This window comes from Phaethon aethereus (assembly GCF_964289735.1).
Source record: "Phaethon aethereus genome assembly, chromosome: 1".
In the NCBI taxonomy this organism is placed as follows: domain Eukaryota; kingdom Metazoa; phylum Chordata; class Aves; order Phaethontiformes; family Phaethontidae; genus Phaethon; species Phaethon aethereus.
This window is the reverse complement of record NC_138575.1, coordinates 133,686,927-133,713,652: the sequence shown is the minus strand read 5'-3', so window position 1 is coordinate 133,713,652 and position 26,726 is coordinate 133,686,927. Positions and strand designations below refer to the sequence as shown.

At 35.6% G+C, this 26,726-nt stretch overlaps 1 protein-coding gene across 1 annotated transcript in view; it reads right to left on the bottom strand.

The window, feature by feature from the left end:
• Positions 1–26,726, bottom strand: part of RPS6KA3 (ribosomal protein S6 kinase A3) — a gene marked incomplete at both ends in the record, with an annotated part of 81,216 nt that overhangs the window by 31,827 nt on the left and 22,663 nt on the right. Inside the window, 5 exons of the mRNA XM_082014393.1 lie at positions 52–158; positions 2,656–2,735; positions 3,775–3,855; positions 7,656–7,737; positions 9,909–10,025. Coding sequence (XP_081870519.1) covers positions 52–158; positions 2,656–2,735; positions 3,775–3,855; positions 7,656–7,737; positions 9,909–10,025 — 467 coding nt within the window. The remainder of the gene's footprint in view (positions 1–51; positions 159–2,655; positions 2,736–3,774; positions 3,856–7,655; positions 7,738–9,908; positions 10,026–26,726) is intronic.

The following is a 26,726-nucleotide window of genomic DNA, read 5'->3' as shown; positions in this document are numbered from 1 at the left end:
GTGCTATACAAATCAAATTAATACACTGCATTTGCCACAAAGGAGTCTTACTTTTCTGGTTTTAGGTCCCGGTATATTATTCCAAGACTATGTAGATGGTCTAAAGCAAGTGCTAATTCTGCCAGGTAAAATTTAACATCATCTTCTGTGAACATCACCTGAAAAAGCGACATGATGTATTTCACATGTAAAATCCGTAATGCTTACAGCCAGCACCAACTAAACAATGGTAACAGTGGTTTTGCAAAATGTTTCTTTATAATATTTTAATTCATTTCTGTACAAACCCCTAGAAACTTATATTTCTTGGTTAGATAAAAACTAGGATTTTATAATCAATATTATTTCACAGTACATACTTGAAAAAGAACTTATGGTGCCAGTGTCATATTATTCTTTCTGCAAAACTGATGTTAATTTGCTTCTGATTCTTCAAGAGAACAGACACACACATAGTGGGGCTGAAAAATTTTGCGAAGCATTTAAAGAATATGAGTACCTCCTTATCGGATGTGACCATTTCATTTCCAGACCACAAATGGACTAAAGAAGTCCAAATGCCTGAATTTCATCTACAAAGTCAGAGAGACAAGAAAAAGCGTATCTTGTTTTTGAGGACACTGTCTCAAAGTACTATGAGAAAGAAGGTACAGTGATGGTAAAAACCCCAAGATGCAACCCGAGATGTAACTGCAGAAAAGGTAGGTCAAAGAGTAAATTCAGGAAATAGCCTATGTAAGAGCACAGGTAAGATTCTCAGATAGCAATCCCACATTTTCTGTTAGGAAGATAAACTAATCCCTGTTTACATTCAATGAAATGAACATGTTGTCCCAATTATATCATCTGTTGTGATCCACTGACACTACAATTAAACTCTTCTGAAAATGCAGAAAAAGATTAAAAAAAACCCCCTGCATTATTTGATTCTATCTCAGTTACTACTCTGAGCCTTTTTTTGTTTGTTTGTTTTTGTTTTCTTTTCAGAACTTAAGGCTGACATCTTTAGATACAGCAGATGGACCTGGAAAAAAGAACAGCAATGGGGACCACAGATGAACATTATTTTAAGCAAGAGTTAAGGATGGAGAGTACCATATATTTTCTCCTTAGCAGTTTAAAGGCAGAAAGTGATATCACAGCTTGTACAAAAGGCTGTTGCTGATGTTACTTCTACAAAAGAGCCAATATTTAGTAAAGGCACATTTAAGAAAGGAAATCTCTATAAGAAACATTTAAAAGCTCAAATAATGAAAGATCCCATGAGGATGATAACACACCTACACTATGTCCTTTAAACACGTTGCATGGAATTAATCTCTCCTAACCTTAAACATCTGTAGTGTAGACAACTAGCTCTGAATTTATCACTTTTCCCTTTGTAGTCAGTGAGAAAAAAAAAGGAACTTTTAGGCTGCAGTTCATCTCATCTACTTTAACAAAATCACACAAATTGATATGAGGATGACATTAATTGCATTCAGCATGCCCGTTTCACTCTACCAGTTATGAGAAATTAGCTTAGGTTCAGGTAAATATAATGAATATTTATCTAATCATATTCAATCTTTTAAAATTTGTATGGCTCAAGAGGAAAAAGTCATCAGCAGGAAAATGATATACTTTATTTCTTGGGATTCAAGAACGAACTATGGATTTTAAGAAAAAATATCTCAATTTTAGAGTACTAATAACTTTATACTTACCTGTGGCAAAACAAACTAAAAGAAGCAACTTGAAACTGATGGCTTCACTGAATTAAATATAATAATTTATGTGGTCAGCACAGAAATAATGATATATTTATAAAAAAATGCATTGCATTCTACTCGCCTTGTAATAACCATATACCTTTGTAGTGGTGGCCCAACTGAACCAGATACTGATCCAGATACTCTGTAGCAATGGAAAGCAATGGAAAATGGAAGACAGCTACAACTACAAGTTCTGATATACATTGGATATAATTATATCTCTACGCTACTACTTATTTGTTGGATTTTTTTCCCACGAGTCATGACAAACAAAAAAATTAAAAAATTCTGATATATGAAATGTTAGCATTTATTTTAGGAGTTATAATCAAATTAATTTGAGGTAATCAAACTTTTCAAAGTCATTATTTCACATATCTACACAGAGATATTACCAACATGACAAAGGCAAAGTGTTCGTGTTTGGAAAATTACTAAAATAAGTGGAATACAATTCTTGCTTTTTAAAATATTTATAAATAATGTAATTTTGTGTTCATATGTAAATCATAAAAATAATCTGACACTAAATTCTGGATGGTAAAACCAAACACAAATCAGTTAATTTGAATACAACTACTTCGTACAAATCCATGCTCTGAGACTCATCTTTGAACATAGTAGCAATAGGAGAAGAAAATTTTGTAAGGTGTAAAAAGCAGCACAGAAAGACTGCTCTAAGCCTTTTTCAGAAACAATGTAAACTACCAACAGCATTTTCATGAAGCAACTAGTTCAAGCAAAAAACCCAAGCAAATATATATAAAAAACCTACCTGGTTAAAAAAAGATATTCAAAATTTTATTCAATGAAAACTCAATTTAAAAAGTAAACTCTCCTAATATAGGCAATTTATAATAATATTTTATCAATAGATGATTTTAAAATTAAATAAGTTTACCTCTTTGGATAAACGTGTAAACAAGTCTCCTCCCCTGAGAAAATCCAAAATAAGATATAGCTTCCCTTCTGTTTGAAAAGCTGAAAAGATTAATTAAAAAAATTAAACAATATCTAATTTTAGCCATGATCAGAAGAATAACATACTGAATAATTCACCCTTATTTTCATTACCAAAATGAAATATTCTTCTTTCTCCTTTGTGGAAAAAAATTAATTAATTTACTGTTCCTCTATCATGGACCAAGTAACTCTCATGCCATGTGAAAGCAAAGCACAATGGAATTTCTAAAAAAATAGACTATACTTAGGCTAGTCAGCGTTTCATTCCAGATTCTGGAAGTAAAAAGCCTAGATTTAAAAGGGCGTTAATAACTAATGCACATATTCTAAAACCTCTGGAAACTCAGCTTAACAGGGAGATGTCATCTAGTTTGCAAAAACGTGACAAGTAAAATAGTGACATCTACTTTATTTAAGCCACATCAGAGAGTGACAGAGATCTGAGGTTTGAACTATAGGGAAAACTGGATACTAAAAGAAAAACATAAACCAGAAAAAAAGAACAGAAGCTTTCTCTATCTTTTTTCTGCCTTTCTATCTTCTTTTCTACTTCTTTAACTTCTCTATCTTTTTTCAGTTTACTTTCTGCATGACATGTTAAGAGTACTGATTCCCGCCCCCCCCCAAATATTTTTTATGGATGTCCATACTATTAATAGGCATATTCCCATCAGTTTTGATGCAACTGGAAGTAATGTCATTGCATATGTTTTCTACAGGGTAAATAAAGCAAGAATTAAAAAAAGTGAATGACATATACAAAAGATAAGAGGTTTTGGGAAAGAATGGATAGACATAAATAGTTAACTGCTTTTTAACACAGCTACAAGCCCTACAAGGGCTACAAGACTCTTAGTCCTATAAAGATATAACACTGTGCAAGAAGTTAGCCATGTGCTTACTTTACATGAGAATTACTGCACAGCAAGTCTTTGCACAACCAGGATTTATATAGCACACATTTTCTATGATTCTCTGAACCACAAAGCAAATACTAAGTACTATCGTGACAAGCACCCATTTTTACAATATAAAAATGATTTTTTCTGCAACTCACCATAATGTAACTTGACAATGAAAGGATGATTAACTTCTACTAGGATATCACGTTCCATTTTTGTCCGAACCCGATCTCGAACTACAACAGAACATGCACAAGATTTAAAAAAAATAGATATACATTGTGAACCAGTATTTCTCCTATGTTTCCTGATGTACTTCACATTGTATCCTGTGGTATTACAGCTGTCTGCAGGTCGCTACACTTTACGCAGAAGAGACTTGAGAGAGAATTTATTTCACAGTGCAGAGTTTTCTGGTAGATCTCTTTATGCATTTCAATTTGCTTCAGTTTCTGCTATTGGCAAAATCTGACACTGAGTAAATAAATTTAACAAAAGCACAACAGAAAACATAACCAGCCTTCAGTCTGTCCTATACTTAGTTAACCTTTTAAACAGTAGAGCAAAACTGCTACAGCTATGTATAGAAAACATTGACATTTTCTCTACTGTTGGAAAGTAGGGAGAATTAAAGTTATAGCAAAACAAACTTATAAACAATTATACTATCATAAAGATGCTTATACTGGTTTAACTCATTCAAATAACTTTTACTATTAAGATACTAAGTACCTTCACAATTTGGAAGGGAAAGTTTTTTTATTCCCTTTCTTTAGTATGCACTCACAACAAAAAGAATATCCATTCAGTGTTGTGTGTACTTCAGACAATCTTTTTGATTTTAAAAATGTTTACTGAGAGTAAATGTGTGCGTGGAGGACTATATCAGTCACCAGAAGCAGTTACTGCTCAAGCAGCCTGTGCTGTCCCACCATGGTGGCTCGGAATGAGACATCCATCTGCTCCTATGCCACTATAGATTAAACTAATTGAGGGCCATGTGCAGATGCCCCACATACAGGGCTGGCAATCCATGAAGACAGGCAGGACAGTCAGCTGAGCATGGCACCTGCTTCAGCCATCCTAGGCAACTCGCCTGCCACTCCAGTCAGTGCCTGGTTCCCATTTGAAGCTCCAAATCCACCAGGACACTGACAAAATTCAGAACTCCTATAGATGAGAGCTAGCAAATTTGCTACAGTGGTTTAAGATGTTGCATTTCTCTTTCTTTCCCTTATTCTATCTACATTTTCTTACTGCTCCTTTCCCAAATGTTACAACTTTCTGAAGGAAGCACCCCAGAGCAATGAAGGCCAGTCCAAAGTTTATGTTGCTAGCATTCCTTATACAGTGAGCAAGCCAGAGTTCTCAGTTATTAAAACATAACAAGCAGGAAAGAAAGTCAAGAAGCAAAAGGGTCTTTTAGAAGTGTAGCTATCTTTTCCCAGAAACAGACACTTACAGTGACACCAGCACTTGTGAAATAAAGTTATACAGATACATTTTCATGAATGAATGAAGCTATCAAGCTTCCATCTCCCTGCAGAACAGATTCCTAAAAATGGAAGCACATGAAATAAGCGCTCAAACACAGAGCAAACATCACATTTGAATTTTGACCTTTACATCTAAAATGTCACCAGATAATTGTGCAATTTCACTGTTCTAAGGGTTCATGTGAATTACAAAATTGAAATTCGGAATACTCTTTTTTTAGGAAGATTCAGTTGAGAAAAAGATTCAAAAGACTTTTAAGTGCCTATAGCTATGCAACAGTTACACAGATAACAAGCCTTATTTCTGAAAAGTTAGAGAAAGTGCAGATTTACGAAATTTCAACCAAAGAAAAGGATAAGGAACTGAGACATTTCAGACATTAGTGTTGGCCATTAAAATCTGACTTTTGTTGACTACAGTTTCCATATGTCTACTGCTGGAAGTATTGATTTTTCTTAATACATTTGATGCCAGACATTCTTGCAATGATTTGTCCCTGTTTCTCTCCTCATCACAAAGGGGCACTGAAAGATGATACCTTTGATCAGAGTGTATTAACAAACCAGTCTCCGCACTAAACAAAGTTGTATGTGTATATTCTTCGATTTGCTCGAAGCATTAAAAGGTTGGACTGTGTAGTTACATCAACGCCTTCTAGCTAACATAGTTGCACTCCTATGAAAATCTTCTCCCTAAATTTGATTTGTGATTCATGCACACCGCTTTCGATTAAGAAGCAATCTTAGAGGGCATTTTTATCTTTAATTTTAGAACACAAAAATAACTTTATGAAATAGAGCTAAAGAATCTTAGACAAATCAAGTAATACATTATATTATTTTAAATTACAATATTAGATCTCAAAAAATGTTGGCATTATGGAAAAATAATTAATTTCAGTTAATTTCATATTAAGATTTCAACAGTAACCTTCATTTGCTTGCTAGCTCTTCCTAATACATGAATCGCAACAAAAAGACACTCAAAAGCATCTGAAAATTCAGATACAAAGTGCTGAAAAGTGCAGCATCCTCCTGCTAGTGTCACCTTTCTGCTGAAATCTTTTGCATCCTTGAATTCTTAGTGCCCATGAATCTCCTTTTCCAACCAAAAGTCAAGCTTCCAATTTCAGTGTTTATCAGTCTCTGCCGTCTGTAGGCAAAACTAGATCCACAGCTTAGACTGTAATTTTTACACATAAGGTTAAACCACAATCAAAAGGTGATGGAAAGAAGCCCTCAAATGTCTTAAAAAAAGCAACTGCTGAATGACCTTTGACTCCAGTTCTGAGTTATTAACAGACTGGAAAATGAAAGGCTATTGAGGATATCAAAGTACCTTAAGTAAGTGGAAATAAATTTCAGACAAATAGGAAGTAAATAATGAGAATAACATGTGCCTCAAACCACAGAGGAATCAAAATATAGGAAACTGTTCAAAAACACACCCTCTGTAATAATTTTAAGTGAAAGTTATATATAATGAGATTTGTGAGACAGATATTCAGCACGAGATCTTAAGCAGAAAAATTTCAGGTTCAACCTTTTAGCAGGAGTTCACAATTCAATGTGAGTTTTTGTTCCCTCCATTGCTCTATGAATATTTTCAGATGAAACCGTGGGTTAAAACTACAAATCAATGTAATAATCAATAACACAGGTGAAGTACTACAGTTTGTTTGAACTAGATCAAAATTGTCATTACAATTTCAGTCTAACTCAGTCATGAGTTAGAAGAACTACAAATAGACAGAAGTATTTAGCAAGGGCATAAAGCAACGAATACCCGTTCTGGTCAAGGGATTGGCATGAAGGATCACTTTCATTTTAATCTACAGTAAAAAATACTTTATTTCATTTTTCTTTTAGAATCCTCCAGGACAGAATTGAGATCGTTTGGATTTGAACTTATTTTGTTACTGATACCATTCAAGACCAAAAACACTGAAGAAACAAAACATTTAAAAACTCTTTTGCTCAGGTAACCTGGATGATTAACTTTTATCAAAAAGATTTGATAAAATGTATCCTACCATTCAGAACAAGAGCCAGAAGTTTTGGGAAAAGGTACTGTACACTTCTGTTTTAAAGAAAGACTTAAACTCCTGTGCTTAGAACTTTTAGAATAAAACAGCTGATACAATGCACTTTTAAATACCATGACCTAAATATAAACTGAGCAAAAGGTATTAACTGTATCCTTGGTGATACACAGCAAATGAAAAAAGGAAGGATATTAAGTTTCAAATAACAGCTCAGAAGCAAGTGAGGTGGCAGATGTAACACAACTAACTCTATTAAACCACTGTCACCTAACGAACTTAGCATGGAAATAAAAATACTTTTTCTTATAACTATCAATATAGTACTGTTGTTTACTTAATCCTTCTGGGTTTACAATACAAGGCAGTGTATTCTGCTATTTGTTGACAAAAGGAAGTTCTAAAATACAATCTGTAAACAGGATGCATGTAAAGATTAAGTTTTGGTATAATGTCCCTGATTTCTCTTTTTTTCTTTTCTCTCTAAACAGTGCTTACCTTTCAAGGTGGCCTTTTTCAATACCTTCATTGCATAAAGCTGTCTAGCATCTGATCCTGAGATTTTTTTTACAAGAAAGACCTGCATTGAAAGTTAAAAAGAATTCTTAAAAGAAAATAAAGGGAAGTCCCATCAATATACTTTGCTATGAAATTCAAGTAGTCAATATGATTTCAACCTTATTATTCCTCCAATATTATTATTAACTTCTTCAACAGTTTTAGATTCTGCAAAGACACACAAACATTTCCTTGCAGTTTTTCCAACTATTCCTTCACTTCGTAATCTAAAAGGTTCATTCAAGACAGTCTGCCAAATCCATTTTGTTTTAACTTTATTGATTTCAGCAAATAAAAGAAAGAATGAATTTGTATTCTCTCAAAAGTTGAGACATATTTGAAACACAAAATGCAGCTTTTTAATATTAATCTCCAAATAGTTTGTCTTATTAGAATTCGTAAGATGGCATAGCAAAAGTGCTAGTAAAACAATTGTCAGATATGAAAATAAATGTGTATACAAAAGTTGATCCAGAAAACTATATGAAACAGAGCATAACAAAATAATTGGAAAAAAAGCCCTATAAAATTATAAGAACCAAACTCTTGTGTCACAAACCCATATTTTTTTATGACATGCTTTGGTTGAGTTTTGCACATACCAAGAAAGTACAACCAGCCTCAATTAAAGTGTGCTGCATTTCCTTCTTTAGTGTAATGGGATTTCTTGAGTGGGATCGTTTTTAATATCCTTAACACAAAATTAATTCCAGTAGAGCCAAATTTTAGATTTAGAAACAAAGAAGAAAAAAATAGACCTGCCACAGGTTTTCTGGTTATTTATGAAAAAGTGTAAAGACATGTTGTGATATAGGAGAATATTAAACATATTATATGAAATTAGTTTTATGTCTGTTTTTGTATCCAATTCCCACTTATGTTAACATCCCTTTGCAACATCTTCCCAAATTATTAGAGAAAAGGGATTATGGGTTTTGTACTATTAATCCTTTTTGCATGAAGGCTAAAACAATTAAGGACAAGATTGGCATTTTTGCAATACTTTTGAGTCAGATAGACAGTTAATTATTTTTGCATTTTCAAAACTTGCCCCCCTCCATTATAGCATTGAATTTAGTAATATCGATAAATAAAAGAGATTGTTGAAATTATAATTTATTATCTTACATTTCCTTGCCCCTGAATGATTTATGTCTCCTGATTTGAAGATTTCCAAATAAAAACTTGGTTATGATTCTGGATGAAATCAAACAACATAAAACCACCTTTGGAATCAGGTTTCTCAGTGAATTCTTACTAGTATGGGTACAAAATTGTATAGTTTCTAAACATTTAGATTTCCAAGTTTAACTGAAACTGCTACTCCAATAATGTGACTAATAGTAACTTCCTACTACCAAGAAAGAACTGGACTGATTATTTTCATTTTCACCCATATCCAAGATGGGTTTTTGGCATTATATGCTAGAGCTTAACATCACATTCAGAACTGCAATTAAGAATAAAAATGGATGTAAAGGCTCTGTTGTCTTACATTGCATATTCCATTCTGTTTCAATGATCTGTCTTGCCACATTAACTTCATGTTTTGCTTCCAAGTTGTATTTGGACAACTAAAATTATGAATCATGTTCACCTAGTGAGACCTCAGTTATGGACGATAGTCACTAAATGCCAGAAACATTTGAGTCTTTAACAGACCTTCAAATAAATATCAAGGCACGTTGTGCCTCAACCAATTTATGTCAGATAATGCCTAGCATGAACATGACTAGTGTATATCATGCCTAAAATTTCTTCTGTACAATTACCATCTGCTACAAAAATACATTCTGCTTATAGCTTCTGCACTGGTGATAACCTACCATTAGCAAGTTAGCAACTAGGAATACTTATCTAAAAAACTTTCAACCCTCGCCCTCTCATACATAGAAAAAGAGTAGTTATAGAAAAATGACATTCCATTTCAGCAGTGAATACTCAGTTATTTCACATCAAGCCAATTTTTCTATGGAACTTTGCGATCTACATATCATACAAACTAGAAAAAAAAATTTACTACTTTAAAAAGATCTGCCACAATTACTGTGGCTAGTTAGCACTAATTTAGAAAGCAGTTTTCTCTAGCAACATTGCCTTAATGCAAGATTGTGGCTGTTCTAAATATTTCACACCTGATACTATTCAATGCTGTATTCCTAAATAATTCGCTACACAAAAGTTGTTACCAACCTTTCCAAACGATCCTTGTCCTAGTACTTTCAGAAGTTCAAACTGTGAAGGGTCTGCTTTCTCATGTCCTTCCTTTACATGATGAGTTATTGCAATTTCTTTGATATTTCCTTCTTCCTGACAGAGGAAAAGAGTGGAATAAGCTTATGTTAGTGGGGCATCTTCCCAACATGTTTATAAATTTGCAACATATTGAAAAATACCAGTGCCAACAAACTGGTTCCCAAACGTAGATAAAAAACACTAAGCAACACTATTTGCATAATTAAGACATAAAAAATAAATTGTATCTGTCACAAAAGGCAGTATTAGTTCAGTAATTATGTGGCTTAAACTCTTAGGGATGGATTAGAATCCAGACAATAGCAGAATTGACAAGTCAGCGATTCCCAAGCTTTTGTGCTTAGGCCCATATTGTTTGGTTCATAATCTCCGTTCCAGATTCACAAACCATTAATGCAAACCAATCTTCTTAAGAATTTAGTCCTCTTAAGGGACACCTAGAGTGCATCAAACGGACCAGATCTCTTTGGGAAGCCCTCCCTTTAACACCTGAATGAGGACCACTGTGCTGCAACAATGCTAATGCTCACCTTTGTAAGACAATGTAAGACTAAAGACATTTCCCCGCAAAGCGGCACACCCTCCACCCCCGCCTCAGCAACGATAAGCTCTCCCCCAGCCACTGAGAAAATTCTGTTGAGGAAAAGAATCTCACTGCCTCCCTTCTCAAGGACAGTCTATTCTATAAAAGCTGCTAGTCTTCAGCATTCCCCCTTCTGCGAGAATCTAGTCACCTTCTGGCTCTGAAGGCCAGACTAGCTCTTCTATTCTTTTTGTGCTCTGCACTTAGTTCAGTATTTTCTGCACAGAATTATGAAAATTCCCTGAAAAGCAACGCTCCTTGCCACACAAGGAAAGACTTTCAGAACTTATCACCAGCTGTTCAAAAGTGATAAGAATGCAGGTTTTTACTTAATGTCATCTGAAGAGCTATCTAGGCATTACGTGCAATCCAACCTAAGCAGCACTGACTGTAAGTTAACTTACATAACACAAATATACTATCGATTCAACTTTTTGTACTGCTGAAGGACAAGGTGAATTGAATCAGTTTGCAGAGGTGAAAGCCATCCAGCTGGCTTTAGATATTGCTGAACAAGAAAAATGGACAGTACTTTATCTCTGTACTGACTCATGGGTGGTGGCAAATGCTCTGTGGGGGTGACTACAACAATGGAAACAGAGCAACTGGTGACGCAGAGGTAAATCCATATGGGCTGCTGAATTATGGCAAGATATTGCTGCTTAGGTAGAGAACCTGGTTGTAAAAGTATGTCACAGATGCTCACATACCCAAGAGTTGGGTCACTGAAGAACATCAAAAGAACAGCAGGTGGATCAGGCTGCTAAGGTCAAAGGAGCCCAGGTGGACCTGGACTGGCAACATAAGGGTGAATTATTTATAGCTCGATGGGCCCATGACACCTCAGGCCATCAAAGAAGAGATGCAACATGTAGATGGGCTTGTGACCGACGGGTGGACTTGACCATGAACACTATTGCACAGGTTATCCAAGAATGTGAAACGTGCTGCAATCAAGAAACCAAGCAGTTAAAGCCTCTCTGGTATGGAGGACGATGGCTGAAATAAAATAGGGGGAGGCCTGGCAGATTGACTGTATCACACTCCCGCAAACCCACCAAGGCAAGTGCCATGTGCTCACAATGGCGGAAGCAACCACCGGATGGCTGGAAATATTCCCCCTGCCCCATGCCACCACCTGGAACGCTATCCTGGTCCTTGAAAAGCAAGTCTTATGGCGACATAGCACCCCTGAAAGAACTGAGTCAGACAATGGGATTAATTTCTGAAACAACCTCATAAGACACCTGGGCCAAAGAGCATGGCATTGAGTGGGTATATCACATCCCTCATCATGCACCAGCTTGTGGAAAAATCAAACAATACAACAGACAGTTAAAGACTACATTGAAAGCAACGGGTGGTGGGACATTCAAATATTGGAATAAACGTTTACCAAAAGCCACCTGGTTAGTCAACACTAGGGGATCCATCAGTCAAGCTGGCCACGCTCAGTCAAAACTTTTACGTACTGTAGAAGGGGATAAAGTCCCTGTGGTGCACATAAAAACTATGTTGGGGAAGACAGTCTGGGTTATTCCCGCCTTGGGCAAAGGCAAACTGATTCATGGGATTGCTTTTGCTCAAGGACCTGGGTGCACTTGGTGGGTGATGCAAAAGGATGGGGAAGTCCAACGTGTACCTCAAAGGGATTTGACTTTGGGGGAGAATAGTCAATGACTGGAATTATATGATAGACTAAGTGTCATGGACTAAGTGAACTCAACTGACATTTTAAGGGGATGAAACATAGACTAAGGGAATGATGTCTGTGTGTATATATCAAAAGACAGGAAAGGTGGTGATGGTTGATTGGGATGTATTGGAAAGTGTGGGACCTGGGCATGATGTAGATGGTATAGAATAAGGGGTGGATACTGGCTGGGCAGTCAGTCAGCAGGTGGTGAACAATTACATTGTGCATCACTCATTTTGTATACTATTTTATCATTATTTTCCCTTCCTTTTCTGTCCTATTAAACCGTCTTTATCTCAACCCACGAATTTTACTTCCCCCCTGATTCTCTCCCCCACCCCGCTGGGGGGGTGGGCAGGGAAGGGGAGTGAACAAACAGCTGTGTGGTGTTTATCTGCCTGCCAGGTTAAACCACAACGAATGACCAAGGTTAGGTGCCAGTTTTCATTGTAAGGCAGCCAAAATTTTGCATGCATGTGCATGTAGACATGCTGTGTACTATGCCTAATAAACTTTAACTCCCTTTTCCTTTCAAGAGAAAATGCTACCATTGTTGACTCAAGGCTGAATCTTTACAGTTTGAAAGAGATATTGATTGCTGCTTCTTGTCAAGAGAATTATTTGCTGGTGGACACTTGCATTTTCATCTTTTAATTAGCATATGATCAGTTGGATTACGTACTACTTAAACTGCAGTCTTAGAGAATCCCAGGGGAGGAACAGCACAGTAGAACAGATTGCAAAGTACACATTACTTTGGATACTTCGATCCATTTCTGCTCAACTGTTTTATCTGTTAGGTCCCTGGTAATCTTGGGAAAGGAAAAAATGTGTGAAACAGAACTTCCTCAAATCTTTCTGTTATCTACCCAGATTCAGGGACAAAAAGTGATCAGGTGGACACATTGTTTTAAAAGCATCACAAAATGTAACAAAACCAAGAAATTAAGAAGAGATATTAGCCTGTTCTCTATACACAAACAAAAATTATGTTTTAATACTATGCAATTATTATGCAACCAACTTCCCAGTAGTTATTTTGGGCACCCTCTAAAAAAACCCCAAACCACAACTTCACATTCTTGATACTACGAGAATATTCCCAGTCTTCTCAGTTTCTCAGGGTTCAGATGCTCTTCAGTCCTTATAAGGCAGACCTAATACAACTGTTTTAAACGAAATGGAACTCCGATCATATCCTGCTTTAGTAGCTTGTCCATAACATATGATTGGGAGCAATATTTATGATTAATAGTTCAAATCTGCAGTTTCCTTTTCTGACATAATTATTGAACATTTGTTATTTTAACCTATTTTGCAAATGCAGTTAAAAACACAAAAGCTAAGCCCTTTATAGAAATACAAGCCTTTCACACTGTAAAATTTCTCTCTCTCAGTCAGCTGCACTAATTACATTAGTTGATAGATGCCATCTTACAGTAAGCTGGAAGAGAAGCCAGCCATTCAGTCTGGTACTGAATTTGTCTTAAGCTCCGCCTCTGATCACTCCCTGATATTTGGTAAAAACATTTGTCTCATGTGATTAATTCAAATTAAATGAGATGATGTATAGGGTGCTGAAAGACTTAGGTCCTCTTCTCCGTTCTACCATTCCTTGGCAACTTTCACACCACTATAGACACTCACTCACTAGGGGTCCGGCCGCTGCAACGGTGGGATCTTCTTTCCAGCTATAACCACACCCTACTGCCTGTATTTTATTTCTTTTACCTGTAAGCTTGGAAAGCTCCCTCTTCTCAAGCATTATACTGCAGCAACATCTAAATAAAAGTCCCAAGACAAATTTCTTTTTCTAGCCACACAGCATTCTCGTAAGGCCTTCTTCACACTAAAAACTGACACAGAAAGCCACATTTTAAAAAGTGGTTGCTACTGGCTTCTGTTATCGTGAAATTAAATATAGAATACAAGGAAACAAACAGAAGGTAACATTACTCTGAGCTTCCTTAACATTTCCTTAACAGTATAATAGTATTAAATCAACACCAGCCTAGAAAGGAAGTGAGTGACAAACAACTTTGGGTATGAATTTAAAACATCACTATTTCAGAATAACTTCCTATACTGATAGAGTTTGCAAGTCAGGACTATTCTGGTCAGTAAGTATCTCAGTATAAGTAAACTCTTAGTAACATACCTCACAATACATACCTATGCACAGGAATGAATACATACATAGGAAAACACACTGAATGGACTATATTGCACAGGCAAATCAAATCCAAGAGAGAAAAGCTAAAAAACCCACACACTTTCTAGGCAAGCAGTAAAAAACTATTTAACCATTATTCGGCTATTAAAATAATAGCTTAATAATGTTGGTGGAAAAATTCCATATTTTAGGTACTTAACGAACACTAAATACTCGCTTTTGTTCTAGCGATTGAATTTATTTGAATTTCTTTTATGCTTACTTTTTAATTCAAGACTAAATTAACTCTGCTGTAACATAAAATACTTGTATTTGTTTCTGAGATCTTATTACAGGAACAACTATTAGATAATGTATTAAGAGGAAACTGGACTTCAAACCCAGGAAGTAGAAGCAGAAGAGCCTTACTAGGTAAGTATTTCTCAGAAGTACCAAAAAAGTAACAAAAAATGTGAGTTTATCTATACATAGAATCTTCTGTAATTTACCCGTTAGATTTCTGAATTTTCAGTAGATCTGAAAATGGTTCTGTGTGCAAGTGGCCCATGCAGACCTGGATGGCATAACGCACTGCTTTCTTTACACAGATGAGTTTATCAGCAGACCTTTTTCTGAGCAGTACGTTCTAGGGACAACTGAAGAGCTGGTCTAGGGCTAGTAAACTGGGCTCTGAACTGCTAGGAGAGCTGCCACTATCATCCACAATACCATTCCTATTGTTCTCACAGGCTTGTAATTTCCACTTCTTTTATTACTCCTAGTAATTCCAACCTTTTTACTGATTGATTGTATTTTCTAATCATGAAAACAGCAGCAAAAAGAATACATAGACCTTTTACCTCTAACTGCCAGTTCCTGAAGATAACGTGACAGTGGTATGAAAGGAAAAACCAGGTAAAAGGGGTCTACGAGAGAATTATGGAGTCTGAGCTTAAACCATGTGTAGACACTAGGAGAGGGCTGCCAGACATGCACTTAAAACAGCTAAGTATTGCAAGTGCCATGTGAGATATATTTTTATGACACACCCTAAATCTTATAAATTTAGAAAATACAACAAACACGCATTAGAATTTAAATAGCACCTCAAAAAATAGAAGTATTCTTAGTCCGCAAATTTTACATAAAAAGGACAGAGAAACAACCAACTAAAGACTAAAATAATTAAATATATTTAAGTGTATGCTCTGAGACAGACAAAATAATCCACAAGGAAAAAGCTCTGAATCATCTAAACAGATGGTACAGGATCAGATTTACGGTCTTACTTGTATCAGGAATAATGACGACTATCCGGAATAAGGAACATTAGAACATCCAAATACCATAGGGGTCCCATTGCACCTAAAATTCTCAGTTTCAGGTTCTTGAATAAATGCGTAAGCACAGTGTGAACATGCACAATGACAAGTGCTTGACAAAGAAGGTCCAAAACACCGGGACAGAAAACAGGAAATTCAGCAAGAAAGTTACCTTACTCTCAAAGATGTGTAAGAATTAGATGTGAATGAACTTAAACAGAACACCAAAAAAAATAAGCTGGTGTGTCACCTATCGAATGCTTACTTAGGAAAGGTATCCCCAGAAGACAGATTCCTTCTTTTCTGGGTACTCAAAATTATGTGAATATGAGCAGAAGTATTTTAAACACTTAACTCTTTGTGATAGCATATTTTAGATAACAGTTATTAAAAAAGCAGTTAGTTCATCAGCTTTACAATAAGTGACAGAGACCTGAGTATAAACTTTTCAATTTTAACTTATCCTTTCAGTATACTATGTTATATATAGATTACACTAAAAGGAAAAAGCAGCAGCTATCTAAAAAAAATAAAGTTTTACAGCAATAATAATAATGGAACAATTTAAATTGTTCCTACACATAGGTGACATTTAATGGGAAAGGTAAGGAAAAAAATACAGGGAAACATTCACAGCTTATGACATCCAAAGCAGTCAAGTCAAGTAGAATGTGACTATGAAAGTAAACTAGACCTATCCTGAACAGAAAGACTGACTGCATCATCTCTGTTGTCAGCTTCAGTGAAATTAATCTGATATCAGATGAAATACAGAAAGTTAACCAAAACCAAGATGTCCAAAAGTAAGATCTCTAACGAGGATATGCATGCACAACAAGATTGGGGATTGGAGGGGGCCAGGAAGGTTTTATTTGATTATAACACTGTGGGTTTTTTTAAAAAAAAATTGTTGTGGTCAACTATGCACAGGACAACAACTGGCTGTTTATTTTTTTATAATATCAAGAGCAAAGATAAGTATGTGCAGTGCATACTATGCGTACCTATAGATTAAGGCTCCTTGAAAGAACATTCAATTTATTTTTAACATGCCAAAACACTTCAAAAGGATTGGCATGACATTTTTGATGACTCTGATGCCTGTTATTGTGGAAAATGGGTGTTCTTATTTGATGACAAAAGTAGTGAATAAGAGCAGTTGAAGGCTAAACAAAATAAATGGCTCCTTCACCATACTCGAATTTCACCAGGAAGCTTCTAACAAATTCAGAAACAGATTTCTGAGAATATTTTCTTCATAAAAAATTTCATACATGGATTTAGAAATGTTCTTATTGCGTGAGATATGTGATGAATAACTGTATCCTATCTTGCATCATTTGCATCAGGAAGGGGATATTAAAGGTAATGCACAACATCCATGTTCCATTAATAAAAGGGACAGAAGTAACCGCAAAACAAGGCTGCATGTTCACTTTCCCACACAATGAATACTACCTAGATGTAGGCAAAAATCTCCTCAGAAGTGCAGTGAAGTTCAGCTGGCAGTTTACTAAGCACTTATCAAAGAAATTTCCCTCTGCCCACTTGCTGGCTGTATGAAATATATCAAGAAATACAACACCAAACCTGTAACATCCGAATAAAAGGTTTCATGGTAAGAGAAAGTAAAAGGCCACATACCAACGCCTTCTGCATCTAGCAGAGATGGAAGTTATGAAATAACTGACATAAAAAAGGAACAAGTATAAAACACCAACCCTCACACTCATTTTAAATAAAACAAAACCTTTGAATTTTACAACACTATTTCCGGACAAAAAAAATACCATAATATGTTTGCTCTTGGAATTGAGAAGCAACTTGCCTCTCAGTAGGGCTTTTAAATAAACCATATTTTTCCAGTAAGAGGCACAGATGACTAGGACAGACATGACTATACATCCTTGAGTTCATCAAAACCCAGCGGGAAAGAAATCTGGCATATGTAAAAAATCCTTAGACAGGTCCTGTATTCAAAAAAAAGTTCTTCCTGGACAGCAAACATTATTGACATGCTGACCAAAAACTGTAAGAATAAAAAGACTTTGACTTAAGGTCAACATTAAAGAAACAGATTGACAAATTTTAATCTCAATAAATAATTAAAATCTGTTCTAATATCTAAGTCAGGTTAAGTAACTACTGGAGAACTGAACTTAAATACTGATATTCCTGGTTCCAAAATTACCCAGGTTTCACCTCTGTCTGTTAATTCTGTACTGCTCTTAACAGAAGGTACAATCAGAATCATTTTCTATGTATAGTTACTTACAGACTTAGTTATGACTTTATTTGTGCCGTAAGATAAGTAAGGGCTTGTTCAGATTTTTCACTGTAAAGAGACCTTTCAGCTCCTGGTCTTGTAAGGTTTCTCGGAATAATCTTTTATTTTTAATGTTATTTTGGAAGCCCTTGCATCCCTGCTAGACACAGTAACAATGGACAGATTTTATGCTGCATATAGAGCAATAGGCCCATACTATTCCTAGCCACTATCTTCCTGCCTTGCCCTGCAGAGACTGCAGTTGCTAAGGCACCGACCATGAGGCTGTGTTAGCTGAGTGTTCCAGGGTATTGCTAGTCCTTTCAGAGTCACTGCCTGCCAAAGCAAAGTCACTCCCCCAAATTGTGCAAGATTCTTTGTTCCTAATACACAAGTTAGCATTTAACTGTGCCAATATTGGTATTTTTAACATTCCTTCTAAATGGACACTATTAATACATTAAGAAATGTTGGTGGGATCCCACCAGAAACTCTTCCAGGAACTATTTCATGAGTATTTTCCATTTAAAACAACATTTTAAAAAGGATGAAAATCTGTTTGGGATTTGGGTTTTTTTGTATAGTGATAATTCACATGAGGAACAGCCAGAATCACCATTAGGAAAGTTCACAATTCTGGAATTCCAACTTCTATACAGTCAGGAACCAGAATGAGAGGAAAAAACCAAATCTTTCTGCTATTTTTAATCACAAAAACTAAGTCAAATCAGTATTGGTGAACAGCCCTCTCAAACATTAGCCATCTTTCAAGATAAGATGGCAATTCTAAAATTTATTTTAGGGCCAAGTCTCTGAAATAAAGATACAAATATTTCAACAGTATTAAAGTGCAACCCTTTTCCTACAAGACAGGTAATAGTAATTTCTATCAGTGTAAAGGACAGTTCATAGTGTAATTCCCTGTAATACTGTTCACCTGCACTTAATGAATTTTAACTTATCTGACGAACTCACTGCTGTATCAGTTTACGCGACTGACCGTACAAATTTCAAAAATGCAAATCCAATGAATGAAGAGCTAATTGCAATCTTTTCCACTTGAAAGTTGAGCAGCAGCAAAAATGCAGCTTTTATCTGTTTTCATTTGTTAGTATTAGGTATGTAGCTGCATTGATTTTCCATTTTCATTATGGAAGTAGCAGCTTTGTTTTCAACCCTCTCAATCTCCTTTTCAGGAATGTTTTGCTTCCTCTAGACAAATGCGTGTTCTTGAGGCATATGTACATTCAGTACAAGTGGAGATAATGCTGCAAACAGAAAAATGGATTCCCCAGCAAGGTACTTAACACTGCTCCAACCACAATTGCAAGTTTCCTTTTACCGCTTTCTCAGCTTTCATTGTATTTATCAGAGCTCAGTTGGACATTGCTGTATTTGGCCAAGTATTTTTCTGTCACAGGCAGCATAATGTTGATTCCTGTAATCAAATATAAACCATTTCTGAAATATTGATTATGATATTAAACCTTGGTGCTGAAGTTACATAAAGCAGTTATGTCCTGTAAGGACAGTAGGCTTATTGGATGTCAAGTGATTTTAAAAGGATGACTCAATGTTGGCACAGTTCCCCAGCTCACATACATATTTTCTTTTTCCTCCCCTCCCTTAAGTCAGGAAGTCTCCTAGATGCATTTTTACCTTCCCAACTTTTTATGAACGTAGGATGAATTTTCAGTAGTACCTGAAGAAATAAAACTCATATGAGCTATGCTTTTTGAAGCAAAAAAGAGCCAACAAACTGAAAACCAATTACTTCTACCTTTTGTATTAGGGCTTATGGAAATCTTCAAGTTAAAAATGGAAGTTAAAAATGTGAGAACTGCACCAGCCTCGATATTTTTAAAAATCTCAAACACATTCTATATACATTCATACATTCTATACGCATTGTACTCCTACCTTTAAATTCAAAACTGCCTTTAAAAAAAAAAAACAAACCACCAATGTCCAACAAGCATTTCACAATTTCCCATTACTTCAGTAAGCATTGTTAGTGAGCTGAACCATGGAACAAAAAAAACATTCCTTGTATTTGTGACTAATATTCAATTTGAGTCACTTAACAGAACTAATGATCACTTAAATGTTTGTACACAATTGTTCTAAAAAGCTGATTAAAAATGCTGCTTTTGAAGTAGCAATTATTCTAGTACAACAAAAAGCAAAGCACTGCCATGCATAAAATTAAGTCAAGCTGACTTAAGGATATTCTGTGTATGTTCTCTCTTTTCCACTAGTACCAAAGAAAAGCAAGAATAGAGCAGAAGTAAGTTCTAATTAACGTGGACATTTGAAATCAGAAATACAGGCTTTCACAATTTATGTCTTTGCTTCTTTTTAAAAGATGCAAAAACTTACACGTTCAACTGACATCAAATTACCTGTTGCAGACGGCATCTATTTTGTACCTGACAGAAAATAAGATTTCCTAAAAGCAAACTCTATTTGCAAATGTTTAGTTTCAGGCTTTTGTTTTTTTTTTTTTAAATTATTCTTAAATTGTTAAGTCTCTAAGAAAAAAACAATGCACAGAGATAATAAAGAAAAATCACTGTATTTATGCACTTATTCTTTTATACCTTGGACTCTTTTCTGTTCCTGGCTTTCACTACAACAGTTTTGAGATTGAGAAGGACGTCTACATGCACATTTGTTCCAGGTAGCCAACTCACATAATGAAGACTGCAGACCTGGTTACTGAGACTGAACTTCTCCCATTCTTTTGGTGTTATAGATGAATAAAGACAGGAGTTTGAAGTCTGAAGAATGAGTCCTGTCCCAGAGCAACAAGTCAAAGAATAGATAAGGCCCTTTGGATAAACATGAGTGGCCAGGCTGGGAGGGTAAATCTGAAGATACTTTCCCTCCTCAGAATGAAAACATGAAGGCCAGGATAGAAATAGGACTCTACTGCTTCCTCCCCAAAGGAATTGTGAGCAGTAGGTTGTTTAGCAAGTAAAGCTGAGGAGTTCCTGTAAGCATTTTAAAAGCTCAAATGTTGGTCCCAAAAGCAGTTTTGTAATGCAGTTCTCTTTTAATCAGACACCATGAAATTATCTCATGAACTAGACTGTGCCTTGTCAGCATTGGAAAAAAATACTCATTGGGTGGAACTTTCATTTCCCAGGAACTCTGATAAGTTTTGTTCCTACTTTGCAAGCACCAACATTTCAGAGCATTGCAATTAAAAAAAAATTTCAAAGTTAAAAAAATTTAAAAAAACTAAATCCACGAGCATATTCAGCACTAATCTATGAAAGCTATGATTCCTATTTCATTGAGATAATATCCTACATATACTCTAAAATTTATATGGGCTGCACTGTCTAGCATTTTAAAATTAACAGAATGTTAAAGACAATATAATCAAGCTGCCGTAAGTAGATACAAAAATATAGTATTTTATCTGAGACTTTTTGACAGGCAACATGAAAGGTATTTCTTAAAAGAACTATAATTCAGAACTAAGCTGATAAATGCTGATTTTATAAGTTTACATTAAAAAAACTGTATATAATGCAGGCTATGCATGTCTTTAGTGTTTCAGTTATGGCAAGCGATTTCAATTTCATTTTCTAACACATATTGCAAAGTTTAAACCAGTACATAGGCTAGTAGGTGTTAAATTATTATCACTTTTATTTACAAATTAATAGACCTGCTTCACTTAAGATATTAAGACACAAAAAGGTTTGAGGTTTTTTGGTGTGGGTTTTTTTTTTTTTTTTTTCCGGTGGTGGTGGCATTGGTTTTTTTCCTGCTGAAAAGTATTTGCAGACTCACAGGAGGAGAAACATGAAAAGTTATTTGAGTTTCAATGGTAAAATGCTCTATCACATTGCAAGTTTTCATGTATTTTTAAACAGTTCAGAAACAGTGCTCGGGATAATACAGTTCTCCACTAGAGATTTATCTCAACTTAAAAAACCCTTTTATGTTTAAATACATACTCAACAACAAGACAAATTATACAAATTAAATATCTGCTAAGACTGAAATATCATTTAAAAGTTGAATTAAACATAACATTAACTGTAACATAAGAGCATCACTATTTTTAGTAAGTGTTTTCAGAAGTACATTTAACATATTAATAAGCCCGAGTTATTTTATCTGTCACTCCACAGACAACCATATTTTACAGTTTAAAGTATTACATGAAATGTAACTATTAAAATAACCACTAAGTATTAATTTTAAAAACACAACCATTTTAAATAAATCTAGACTATCAATGAGAAAATAACATACAGCTACGCTCAGACATTTCTGAAGAAAAAAGAAAGTTATACAGAATTTACATACAGGTAAAAATTTCCCAATAAGGCTAAATTATTAACACATACCTTAGAAATGTCTACAAAATATGAGCATACCACAAACTTTTTTTTTTTTTAAGAAAAAACAAAAGGCTTCGTATACAAACAGCACTGATCCCAAAGCAGTGAAAGACTAATACTGCTTTCAAATTAGAAGTTTAATTAAAACAAAATTTCCCCTTTTTCCCTTTATTCATTTAAATAAGAAACTAAGCTCACCCGAACAGAATGAACACGTAGAGCCAGAAACTTAAACATGACTAAAACCATGATGTTTAGATTTTCTGACTGAGCGATCATAAGTCTAGCAGGGAAGACCAACCCTGGTGTTTTTGCTGTGACCAGCTGTTCCGGCAATTAGAAAATTTCCTGTCAGGCAAGTCAGACACAGTTGGTGGGGTGGGGAGAGAGAAGGGGGGGGGAAAAGGTCAAAAAAAAAAAAAAGGGAAAAAAAAGAAAAAAGGGAAAAAAAAAAAGAGACCCTGATTTTTTTTATCCCCTGCGTCGTGGTAAAGAAGAACTGGGCAGCAGTGGTACTTACGTTGCTGATGCTGCAGAGACCAGCATAGGAAACATAAACAGATTGCCTGATAGCAACATGCTGTTGCAGATGTTATTTATTCCTAGTTCCCAGAAAAGAACAAAAAAGATCAACATCTATTTCAGAAATCATGCTACTATGCAACATTTCACTAGTTAAGCCGAATAACAACTATTTTAAGTCCTACATGTGATAACTGTATTCTTATGAATTTTAACTTAATTTTACAAAATATTTTAAGATATCATATCTCACTACTTTTTAGTCTTCAACACAGAGAATGCAGTATGCTTATGCTTAATGACTATTTTTATTTCCTAGAGTTGTTGGAGGCACAAACAGACCTTGCGCATAACCCTTTGAAATTTTGCAAATAGAAAATGCTACACAGATGTTATAGAGGCAAGGCCAAGACAGATTGCAGAAATTATTTGAATTGGATTGCCCAGCTCAAATGCCTGACTTACGTACCAATACATTATTTCACTGTAGAGAGTGAAAAATTTCTTAAAGTAATAACGATACCTAAGCTTTCTTTCAATGTTAAAAAAACCCCAACTTTGAAGGAATGACTGAATTCTAATTCTTAGAAGCATTTTGAACAGCTAGAGATGAAGTTTTTAATTTGACGTCTCTCTAGGTTTAGTACAGAAGTTATTGTTCTGAATATTGACAGTACCTTTAGCTTTTTTTATATTTATTAAAAACAACAAATTACATAGTACATGCTCCATTAGAATATGGAGCAAGACTGCTTTTCTTCAAGCAATAAATAAAGGCAAGTAACAACATTTAGTCAAAGGCATATACAAGGACTCAGCTATAAACAGATCCAGGTGATTCCATTTAGTGACTCGGTAACACACAGCAAAATACTGTACTTCTTGCTGCACAAGGCATTAAAACAAATCCTCCAAACTACCTCCCTTGATTGGGTTCTAGCAAATATCCGGATTACTGCAAGTTTTTTACATTTTAATTCCTCTTCAGAAGACAAAGCCAGTAATTTATTTATTTTAAGTGACAGAATATGTTGCTTCCACCTCTATACCACATCCTGGCTGTCTACAGTATCAGTTTCTAACTTCGCCTTTAAACCCTGGATCTCCTCCATGTGAGCGAAGACCTTCTTGCCCAAATGCAGAGATGAAATAAAGAGCCCTCATTCCTGGCTTTATCAGGACCCCACAAGCAAAGATGTGCCTTTTTTGTATTCTCTTGTACTCCCCTAGGTCTTGATTCATGTCTTCCAAATTCTATGTATTGAATATACACAGTTATTATTATTATAAATTACAAAGGCATTCAGTAGCTACTACTACTCATTGAGTCCTCAATTACAATGTACTTTTTACAGTCCAGTCTTGTAGCCTTTTTGGTAGAAACAGCCTCTGCTACAACAGCAGTAACACAGCATGAAAAATGATTCCATATTTGTTTCGGGATAAACAAAGCTTCTTGAACACAAGGAGGTTACTGCAACACAAGGATTTCAAGTATTTAATAAATGGTACAAAAATTACTTGAAGCTTTCCTCTCTTCAATTGTTTTAAACTTCCAGCTACTTCCTCCTCAAAACTGAACTATCTCATGAATTGCAGTTTAACAGCAATATAGTTGTTTACACTTCGAAGACTTAAAAAAAAATATTAAATAACTAAATGGGAGACCATTCAAGCTCTCTGCCTTACCTTGTCAAGAACATGTATGAACGCACTAAAAGCAGAGTGATGAGGAATCTCTAAGTCACTACGTTAAACACTACGATAGCAAGCTGAGCTAAAAGCAGAAATGGAGAGTAAGTGGTTAAGACCTACACCAACTATAATGTTCTTTAAAGCTGAAAAGATACTGTGGCTAAATAACCATTTTCTTCTCCTTTTCTTGTAAGGGTATGAGTGTGTTCTGCTGCAGACAAGCTCTAGCTGCTAAGGGTGACAGGAGTAAGGCACTTCAACTGCAGTATTCGTACTATTACTGACTACTGCTCTCCAAAATCTTTTATGTGACCTCCCAGTAAAGTACAAAGCACAGTGCTCAGAGGTCAGTGGGGTTACTTCACAACAATAGTTCTCCTATAACTGGCATGGGTCTGCAGCAGGTGGAAGAAATTTCTTATGTTCCAGGAGAATAAAGCCGGCATGGTTCCCAAAGAGCACCACCAGCCAACCAGAAACATTAAGATATATGCTACATAATTCATTTTGGAATCTCTGAGAAGAGAGCTTGCCCTTTTAAATATTCCTTCGTATAAGAAGGAGACAGGTTAGAGGGCAGCAGTCCCCAACAGAGAAGTCTGTGATAACAAGGACAAATTGCTTCAGCAAATTGCTCTCCTTACCTTGAAGTCTTTGATACGGATTTGTATTATACATGTTTACCACGAAACACAACCCTCTCCAAAACAAAAGGAATTTGCTATGCCTGTCAGCGACAGTTCTGTCAACTGCAGAACTCCACTTGCACAATGCGTTTTGTCCCCCAGTACAGAAAGTGAGTTCATCTCTCATCTTCACCTCCTATTGGATGCTCTGAATTTACAAAAAATGAAGAGAAAATGTGATCAGACTTGCTGTCCAGACATTCAAGAGAATGGGGCGCTCAGCCTCCACAGAGACCGGAACTGAAAGATGCTGGAGGAATTCTTAAAGCTGTACAGAACATGTGGGAATCCGTAAGTTTTACTGAATAGAATGTGCACACCACAGTGAGATGCTCACTTTTAGACATAACCAGAAAAAGTTGAAGCACTTCATCTAAGTGGAGTCCATTAGGTAGACAATCTTCCTATTCTGTCAGTCCGAGAAGTGTAATAATGCAAATTAAGTCTTTATGCTGCTAGACAAGCAATGCTCTGTAGTATGGATTGCCTTCAGTTATCTGGAAGTTGAGGAACAGCGAGCTACTTTTTGGAGTTTTCAGAAGCTGAATACTACACTCCTCTTCATTATAAATATGTTGGTATAGCCAGAGCAGCAATATTCTATTAATCAGGGGGTGTGGCAATTTCCATCTGCTAGTTTACAGGCTTTTCAGGGCTACCATCTGTTTTCTCTTCATATAACAAGTAAGCAGCTTGACTTCTAATGTTGCTACACTCTCACATTACCCAATTTTCCAACTAAGATGCAGAAAGTATGCTGCACCTAAGACACTAAGTGTAAAATAAGCCACTCAGAAAATGCATTAGAAGACATCAATGAAAGTTTTGCTGTAACCTTTCCTCAACACCTCATGATATCTTGGGGGGGGGAGGGTGCGGGTAATATGCCAGGGTTTGCCTTCTTTATATGGGTTTGACATCTAACAGCTAACATTTCAGACTAAAAGCTTTGCACTACCTATAAGGATGCCAGGAAGTTCTTACACGAGGACCACTAAGTCCATTCTTACACAGGTAAGATGCATGTACTTCACTGTAAGATTCCACCAAAATTCATCCAAGTTACAGCACAGCACAGTGCTTTGGAAGATAATGAACTTCCAATTTCACTACATGAGAGGAAAAAAAGGGTATTCTACCATTTACAAAGGAAAATCTAGGCACAGAGAAGGGAATAACTGGATTGAAGTTTTACAGCTGTAAACAGTTTGCTTGGGAAACGTATTTGTTCAAGAATCAAGTTATTTGATTGTAAAACAGAATTAAAAACATGTGTACATATATTTAATAAAATACATTAGAAGAAATTTAAGAATTACGGACCACCTTAAAGTCCGAGTTTAGTATTTGTAACCCAGATAGTGTCCTTCACTGCATTACACAGTGGACACCATCTCATTACATGGCCAGGTTATCATCTGGCTTCAACAGAAACTACAGCTTACTTCATAACAAGAAACATGGTGTTACAC